The sequence below is a fragment of the Branchiostoma floridae genome, chromosome 14 (assembly GCF_000003815.2).
Source record: "Branchiostoma floridae strain S238N-H82 chromosome 14, Bfl_VNyyK, whole genome shotgun sequence".
Taxonomy (NCBI): Eukaryota; Metazoa; Chordata; class Leptocardii; order Amphioxiformes; family Branchiostomatidae; genus Branchiostoma; species Branchiostoma floridae.
The window spans coordinates 2,121,518-2,130,771 of NC_049992.1; the positions used below are offsets into that span (position 1 = coordinate 2,121,518).

Sequence of the window (9,254 nt, forward strand, 5' to 3'; positions counted from 1 at the left end):
GGACTAGTAGTGTGATATAGAGCCTAATATATAGAGACCGCTAAACTCAAAAGTGGGTACCTACTGGCCGCAATTAATACACCTATATGTATTATTATCATTATCATCCTTATTAGTATGATAGAGATTCCAAAATAGGAGTAACAGTATGAAACCTCCCAAATATTTGTGGTACTTGTATTTGAACGCCTGAACTTGGTACAGTACGTAGATACGTAGAACTCATGAGTTCTTGGTCATGAGTGATGAGTTCTTCGAAGGAGTTACATGTTTCACATTGCGTTCTCTCTCGCGTGTTCAGTTAAATTTTAACTCAAAAGTACAAAGGTCGTTTCTTGGTAGTCTTATCACGGCGAGGCTACTTCGAACTCTACTCAGAACATAACGACAACGATGATCACCCTCCCAACCTCCCTTCTGTCTCTCCTGCTTCTGTGCGCGTCCTGTACCACACAGCGGACGGAAGTCTCCACCAAGTATGGCCGACTCTCCGGCTTCGCTGAAGACTACAACGGCGCGACGGTCCGCACGTTCCTCGGCGTGCCCTTCGCCAAGCCGCCGACGGGAGAACTGCGCTTCCTGCCGCCGGTGGAGCCCGAGTCGTGGGCCGGTGTCCGGGACGCCACAACCTTCGGGCCGGCCTGTCCGCAGGACGGTATGTTTGTTTCTTTTATTCAGATTTCCATAAGTGTGACACAATGGTGTTACACTATTCTTCCTGGAGTCCATTGACCTTAAAACATATTAATTTAAAGAATAAAACCATTCGTGGGCAGATAATTGGACGTAGACAATAAGGCGAATGTAAAAGTGATCGGGAGAGGTCAGAGGTAACGGGTACATAATTCGGGTATTGTAAACCGAGAATTCCAAAAATAAATCAGAAGATAAATAACATAAATGACTAAACATAATTACAAACAGAGGGAGAGCAATCAAAAGTAATTATGATCATAACAACAAACTAAATTTATGTATGTACTAGGTATGTACCTCCCTGGGTTTGCCGAGCCGTTCGCCCGGGTGGACAGGGTGTGGAGTGAGGACTGTTTGTACATGAACGTGTACGCACCGGGTAGGAGCTCCAGCGCACAGGTGGGTGGGGTTTATTGTACTGATTGTTTGCCCTCCAAGCAGATGTTAGGCGCCGACTGTTTTTTTTACGTTTTTTAAGGAGACATCAGCATTTTGAATGTACAGGACAACATAGACTGAGCCCTACATAAACGCCTTTAAAAACGGCCAAAAACGTAGCCTGACCTCTGCTTGGGGAGTACTGATTGTTCTGTACAGTATTTTTATTTTGCATTTGTCAAGCCGACCTTCAAGTTAGATGAGCCAAGAAGAGGTTACCATTTGTGGTTTGTAACTCCTATTTTGTTAAATTTCATGAGCACAAGGGCGGTTGCATACGCTGTAATATCAATTTACGATCGCTTAGGGCGCGGTCACAAAGGTCGGGCGATCGTCGTAGGAGCGGTAATTTCGGGCGTTTTGGAGGACAGTCATGTACGTGTCCATTTACCTGAATGCCTTGTTCCAAGTGTTGTTGAAGTCTACCCATGCCAGGCGTTTTAATAATTACAACGAGAGTTCCATTCAACAAAGGAAGGACGGTATCACTATCAATGATGAACTGAAAGTTTTGAATACGTATAGTGTTGACTGGCACTTGCGAAATAAACAAACATCGTTTGCTTGCACTCGACAGGCCCTATAGTTAATGATTTATTGCTAGGATAGTCGGTATTGTTTTAACTTGTCAGGACCCCCTAGGTATGATTGACTTATCCTTGATTATTACCGTGTTGTTGTACCCCGCAGGACCCCCTAGCCGTGATGGTGTACATCCACGGAGGCGGCTGGCAGGTCGGGGAGGGTACCAATAACGGGACTCAGCTGGCGGCCGAGGAAAACGTCATCGTCGTCACCTTCAACTACAGGTAGTAGTCTCCAACTACTTCTTTTGTAAGAGCGACTCCTGGCGAGAGTCAAATGTTGTGCATACCACACTAAGTGTCGACACAATCGGCCTGTTTTGTTGTGGTCAATGTGGCAGGTTTTCCTACTCAACAGTATCTTACATGTGTAAAAAGACTAAGAGGAAGTATGCATAGGGGCGATTGGTTGTTTAATATGCACTGTGTCTAAAGCCCTGACTTCCCACCCTCTTTTACCTCCCCAAACGAAGTAAAGGTGGTTTGAGGCGTGTGGACTGCCTTTGCTAAGGGCGGAAGGTAGGCGACATTAATCTCCAGGCAAATCTTGCGGTGGCATAAGATAGTATACCTCGAAGATCTGCGGCAGAACGCACCGGTGAAATAAAACTCATCTGCTGGCTAAACTCCTTCCCCAGCTTTAGATACTATCTTATGCCATCGCAAGATCTGCTTGTAGATTAAGGCGACATGAGAGGATTGTATTTTTGATTAGAACCCTCTTGGTCCTAAGTCGAACGCTTTGCCGTTACGCCACTCATCAACACCACCCCTATCATAACTGAATGTCGCGTAATCATAAAACTTTCCTTTTCCCGCCCAGACTTGGCGTGTTCGGTTTCCTGGGCACGGGGGACCATCATGCGCCGGGGAACGTGGGCCTGTTGGACCAGACTCAGGCCATCCGCTGGGTCAGGGAGAACATCGACAACTTTGGCGGGGACGTAAACAGGCAAGTGCCGACTCTGTTTGTTTTGTTTCCAAGTCCCGAAGGCACAAAGCGTTCAGTGTATATGATGTAAGAGCCATACTGTCAGTGTCTAAAACGATTTGAAGCAATGTTTTGTTCCAGATATCTAAATTTATGTTATTTACTTTTCTCATTTACTTTTGTCTTTAGAATATGTATGCAATTAGCCTTTGGGCGTGATTTTCAGAATAAATATCATTACGTACGTTAGTTCTTCTGCTAACCAACTAGCATGAATTTACCTGAACCTACCAAGATGAGGATATCACATATGGATAGTCCTGGAGACGATGAAAAAAAAAAAACACCGGACATTGACATACCTCCCATCCCCACCCCAGGATCACGATATTCGGGCTGTCTGCCGGCGGCATGGCCGTGAGTCTCCACCTGCTGTCCCCGCTCAACTCCGGACTGTTCCACCGCGCCATCACGCAGAGCGGATCTCCATTCACTCCGGGATTCCTCGGAACCAAGGTCAGTTTTCTTTTTGATTCCGTTCTTAAACCTTGACCATGAACTCCGGACTGTTCCATCGCGCCATCACACATAGCGGCTCTCCATTCACTCCGGGCTTCCTGGGAACTAAGGTCAGTTTTCTGAACAGTTCTGAACTTAACTCTGCTTGTATTGTTCCCTTTCCGTTCTTACTTCATCCTTAACCTACATGCTCTAACCTTAACCTTGACCATGAACTCCGGACTGTTCCACCATCACACAGGGCGGCTCTCCATTCACTCTAGGTTCCCTAGGCCTCTGTTCTGTTCTAATTCTAATCCTAGCCCTACGCCTAAGATCTGGGGTGATACTCCGCGTCACCGCACAAAGTATTTCACCCTTTACATCATGCTTTCCTGGTCAGCTTTTTCATTGACACGGAGGTAAATTTTTTGGCTTTATTCTTATTAAGATCTGACATCTAATTTGAAAGCAATCAAAGTTTACCAGTACGCCATGACATAACATTGAAATATGTCTGATAGTGATTCTAAGAGAACATTCTGTAGACCATATTTGTTTTCCTACAGGAGTCTGCACTAGCCGACGCCAGACAGTTAGCTGAGTCCTTAGGATGTGACGGAAGCTCAGGAGCTGCGACAGAAGACGTTGTGTCCTGCCTGAAGTCTAGGACAGCTCAAGACGTCCTGACAACCTCCTCAGCCGTGCAGAGCGCTTCTCACATCGCCTTCACCCCCATCGTAGATGGAACATTCCTGCCTGCGTCACCGGAGGAGATCTTCGCGGAGGGATCCGTGGAAGCCCGGGACTATATTCTCGGGGTCACTAGCATGGAAGGCGGCATCGTCCTCTACAACGACTTAAACGAAAAGATCGTGTCCGAAGACACCTTCCAAGAACACTTGGAGTACACCATGGGAACGTACAACACAAACTTAGTCCAGATCACCCACGCGGCAAAATTTGAGTACCTGTCGAACGCCACGGCGAGCCCACGTGACCTGCAGATGGACTTCATGAGGATGTACGGTGATTGGCTGTTCGTTGCCCCGACAACGCGAATGGCGCGAGAGTTCGCCAGCGCGGGAAATCCTACGTACTTGTACAACTTTGATCACGTGACCAGCTTCTTCGATCACCCATGGATTGGTAATGCTTATTAGTATCATTATTATACGTTTCTATGCTTCAAAGATTCCAAAATGCTTAAGGGTAAGAGTACAACTTTATGCTTATCGATGAGTGACCTGATAAGGCTATAGAAATATTAACTTAACTTAAGTGTCGAAGAACTTGAATTTGAATGGAAGGTCAGAACAGGTGGTCACAATCATACTCTTAATGGAAAAAAAAGTAAAGAAATATTTTCAGATCGATCACAATACTGTACAATGCATCCACCCCTGAGGCGTCGCCAAAAAGCTTTGACTGTTCATTCCCATCCTCAGACGGAGGAGAACTACTACCTGTGGCCGTCTGACGAGTCCGACATGATGATGACTCAGCAGCAGAAATGCCTCCGCCCCTGAGGCGTCGTCAAAAATCCATTAAGACAAGTGAATTCTATCCCCAGGCGGCGCCTCCCATGCCGAGGAGAACTACTACCTGTGGCCGTCTGACGAGTCCGACATGATGACCGAGCAGGAGAAATGCCTCCGCCCCTGAGGCGTCATCAAAAAGCAATTATGACAAGTCACTTCTGTCCCCAGGTCTAGCCTCCCATGCCGAAGAGAACTACTACCTGTGGCCGTCTGACGAGTCCGACATGATGATGACTCAGCAGGAGAAATGTCTCCGCCCTTGAAGCGTCGCCAAAAAGCAATTATGACAAGTCACTTCTGTCCCCAGGCGGAGCCTCCCATGCTGAGGAGAACTACTACCTGTGGCCGTCTGATGGTGAATTAGCAGTAGAAATGCCTCCGCACCTGAGATGAAGACAAAAAGTAATCATTACAAGTCATTTCCATCCCCAGGCGGAGCCTCCCATGCCGAAGAGAACTACTACCTGTGGCCGTCTGACGTGTCCGACATGATGACTGAGCAGGAGAAATGCCTCCGCCCCTGAGGCGTCGCCAAAAAGCAATTATAACAAATCAATTCTTTCCCCAGGGGGCGCCTCCCATGCCGAAGAGAACTACTACCTGTGGCCGTTTGACGAGTCCGACATGATGACTCAGCAGGAGAAGCTACTGGGGCTGCAGATGAGGAGAATGTGGTCCAACTTTGCTAAAACGGGGTAACAAGAACTGATGCTACATTCCGTACATATTTGACATTCATAAAGAGTTCAGAATTGTCTTGGACCATATATATCTTATTGTATAAAAGATTAATAATTCACAAAGAAAGTGGGCTGCAAACCACATGTGAAAAGCACATGGTAATAATTATAGCAGATGTTTATAGCAGGCTTAATTATTTTTATTAGATAACAACAACAGTTACTGTAGTACATTTGTCAAATACTTATAATTATTATTATTAAATACAAATACTAATTAAGATACTAAGACTAGTGTAAGGCTAAATTACTCTCTAGCGTTGGTAGAGTTCAGTTCATCCTCTATGAGGTTACATTTTACAGGTTTATTTATATATCCCTGTAAAATATTTTAGATCCTAATTCTACCAAGTACCTGTACAAGTACTGGCATATCTTTAGCATCCCTCATCATCATTTAGCATCCCTGGGCTTGTATAGACGTTGATTTCTAGTATCCCAGTGTTTCTATGTTTGAAATTCCATCGTCTTTGTTATCTCTTGAGGAACCCCAACTCGCAGGACCTGCCGGTAACGTGGCCGCAGTACGACCAGCACAGCCGGCAGTACCTCACCCTGTCCACCGGCATGGGTCCGGGCTCCGTACGGGCGCACCTCCGCTCCAAACAGGTCAGACTGAATTACACATAATTACCGTTGAAGAGGTTCATTATAGTCACAAATATTGCCGAAAATAGGTTCATCAGGTTGGTAGAATATAGGATGAAGGAGAACGTTTGGGACTGTTTTCTCACCGCAAAAGCACCACCTACATCGGCTACATATAGCGGTGAGAAGTAGAACTCCAGTTAGAAGCTCTGACGAAGGTGTCTTAGAGACATCGAAACGTAAGCAATGTAAGTACCTACTGGTTGTGTAATAAGAATTCTCCTTCATCCTAGTCACAAATATTACATAACCCTGCTGTGTCCGTATACTGCAAGAGGTCATTCCATTGCACAAAACCATTACTCTTGTAACTTCGCATACAGTTATTGGCATTGAAGCACTGCGAGGAATGCATACTGCCCGTGGAAAGTGGGAGCCATCAGGGTGTATATTTCACCTGAAATCGGTTCTGTAGACTAGAGGCAGGTTTCAGCTGACTCACTTGCCTCATCTAAAAGTTACATGTTACCAACTTTGTGGCATTATTTTGTATCTTTACTTGACAATGCACCCTTTTGCCCGTTCACCAGGTGTTTTTCTGGAACTACCTGGTGTCGGCCCTGTCCCGAGCCTGCTGCACCTGTACCGGACCCGTGTCCGTCAGTGCGGGGATGTCAGTCTCCATGTTAACCGCTGTGGCTCTGCTAGTCGGCTGGACTCTAGCGGCAGGGCTGGGGATGGTTGTCTAGTGAACATCTACCTCGCACACCACGCCAGCGGAGAATTTTTTAAGATTTCTTTTCTATGTCTTCTATGTCATTGAAGAAGCGCTATCAGACGCGTGTGATATGAACAGAAGATGTGGATATTCAATAGCCTTTATTGATTGCATATCACGTAACACACACACTGCGAACAGTTATAAAGACCGGGATGTACCATAATTAGATTCTTACGAAGACTTCTTGACAGTACGTATAACAATATACGTGTATCAATATACATATTTAATGAATCAAATGCATATATCAAACGTTGTCCCATGAACATGGCTTGTCTACCTCTTCTGAATAAACCAGTGTGATGTGTTGTCACCCTTTTATATCAATACTTGAGCAATAGGGTTAAGAGGTCTGATTTAAGGATATAACGTCCATGATTTGAAAAATAAACTAACGATAGACCCCTTCAGATATCGTGGCGAGGCCGACAAACATGGCGTAACACATAACATGGAGAGAAGCTGATGCTGTAGTTCCGCCAGAGATGCCAGAGGGCGCTTCAGATGCACCGATGGGCGTTGCAGAACCGCTAGGGGGAGCTTCAGAACCGCTAGGGGGCGTTACAGAACCGCTAGGGGGCGTTTCCGACGGGCACGAAGGACACTGCGGCGTTTCGGAAGCGCAAGGTGGCGCTCCTTCACCGAACGTGATGCGCCGGTCCAGGCCGGTAGTGATGGGTGACGTGGCTCTGATGTACTCTATCAGCGCTTCTGTGTCCAGCTCCGCTGTTAGATAGGGATGGAACAAGGCTTGAGCTATGCAAACTCCTCAACATTGGAACTCATTGGGAGCACCTAGCTCAAGACAGCGCTGCATGACGGCACAAACTCTATCAAGGTGCCAAAAAAACTTGAAAACGACCTGGAGACGAAGGGAGCTGCTAAAAGGCAAAAGAGACGAATTGTCATGTACAACAAGCTAGTGCTTTCACATGAACAACTTGTGGCAGACAGTCGAGTCCATCTGAACTGATCGTCCGACAGGAAGAAGAAGATGCGTACTGATCATTTGCTACAAAGGGAAACATATGTGAATTCTTATGGATTCTTATGGATTCTTCTCCGTCGATCAAAGAAAGACTGGACTGAGCAATGGATATCGTGCAATCACGGTGTAAAATATTTCAAGACCAATAAAATCCTACGCCATGGATTCTGACATTTGGTTACGCAACTGATACTCTGTTTCAACGATGTGTAAAAGCTAAGATGACGTTCTAATCAAGGACACATATATAGGTCGACGGTTTCGGCTGTACATTTATGTACGGGTGGAAAACGTATATCTTTATGTCATGAATGATCATTGTTGAGGCTGTAAGAGAATAGAAACGTTTCCAGCCTGACCTGGCACGTGGTGGCTGATCTTGTTGTCTGAGATCATGGTGTAGCCGCTGCCGCCGTTTGCCAGGTAGGAGGGCGCGATCAGCTGGAGGAAGAGGCAATAAGACACAGAAGCCATAGATAAAGACATCATCATCATTATCATCAAGATATAAATTCTTTAGTTGGGATTACATACACAAATTTGAGTTACAAAGTGAAAGTTTTTTCACACACAAAAGACGATCTCGTTATCCTGAAATATGCATTACACTGTCTTTATCACGGCACGAAAAACGGTATTTAAGGATGCTGAAACCATGCGTAATGTTGACGTATTTTCCTCCTTTACGGATCTATACACCACTTATACGAGTACGTAAATATTGCCTTTAAGTGGTCTTTCTGTAGGTCCGTGTTAGTCCTTATTTTCCGGTTTTCCCGTTGTCTTTCAGCAGCTTAAAGATGTCGTAAATGATTTTTAAAAACCCCTTAAAACTTGTTTAAAGTTCACGTTTATTTGATCTAAAGCCTCTTTACGTCTCATATACAATTGCATTAAGCGGATTATAACGTGTGTTTTAGTGCCTTTTCAGCAGCTTAAAGTTGCCATAAATACTTATTAAAACGCCCTTAAGACATGTTTAAACTTCACGTTTATTTGATCTAAAGCCTCTTTACGTCTCATATACGTGTGCATTAAGAGGATTATATCGTGTGTTTAGGTGCCTTTTCAGCAGTTTAAAGTTGCCATAAATATCTATTAAAATGCCCTTAAGACATGTTTAAACTTCACGTTTATTTGATCTAAAGCCTATTTACGTCTCATATAAGTGTGCATTAAGTGGATTATAACGTGTTTAGGTGCCTTTTCAGTAGCTTAAATTCGCCATAAATATCTATTAAAACGCCCTTAAGACATGTTTAAACTTCACGTTTATTTGATCTAAAGCCTATTTACGTCTCATATACGTGTGAATTACGAGGAATTAATGTGTCTATATTTTTCTTTTTAGCAGCTTAAAGTTGTCATAAATACGTACTAAAACACCCTTAAGACATGTTTAAGGTTCCCTCTGTACGTCTCATATACGTGTGCATTACGTCGATTATACCGTGTGGATAAGTGCCATT

At 44.7% G+C, this 9,254-nt stretch overlaps 2 protein-coding genes across 2 annotated transcripts in view; one reads left to right on the plus strand and one right to left on the minus strand.

The window, feature by feature from the left end:
• The first annotated feature begins 393 nt into the window (after positions 1-393).
• LOC118430863 (carboxylesterase 4A-like) lies at positions 394-5,232 on the plus strand. Its single transcript, XM_035841898.1, has 7 exons — positions 394-655; positions 986-1,095; positions 1,825-1,943; positions 2,542-2,670; positions 3,030-3,165; positions 3,717-4,296; positions 5,121-5,232. Exons 1-7 carry the CDS (start codon positions 394-396, stop codon positions 5,210-5,212), a joined length of 1,428 nt encoding a protein of 475 aa, XP_035697791.1. The 3' UTR covers positions 5,213-5,232.
• A 2,065-nt stretch (positions 5,233-7,297) lies between these two features.
• Positions 7,298-9,254, minus strand: part of LOC118430864 (snake venom 5'-nucleotidase-like) — a 14,580-nt gene continuing 12,623 nt past the window's right edge. The window contains exons 10-12 of the mRNA XM_035841899.1: positions 8,145-8,226; positions 7,363-7,523; positions 7,298-7,327 (exon numbers count right to left, since the gene is read on the minus strand). Of these exons, the coding sequence (XP_035697792.1) occupies positions 7,298-7,327; positions 7,363-7,523; positions 8,145-8,226 (273 nt within the window). The remainder of the gene's footprint in view (positions 7,328-7,362; positions 7,524-8,144; positions 8,227-9,254) is intronic.

Bases quoted from the DNA above. Each gene is read 5' to 3' on its own strand.
- LOC118430863 (XM_035841898.1), top strand. From the start codon at position 394: ATGATCACCCTCCCAACCTCCCTTCTGTCTCTCCTGCTTCTGTGCGCG. The intron at 1,944-2,541 runs GTAGTAGTCTCC...TTTCCCGCCCAG, and splicing joins GTCGTCACCTTCAACTACAG to ACTTGGCGTGTTCGGTTTCC. The intron at 4,297-5,120 runs GTAATGCTTATT...TTCCATCCCCAG, and splicing joins CTTCGATCACCCATGGATTG to GCGGAGCCTCCCATGCCGAA.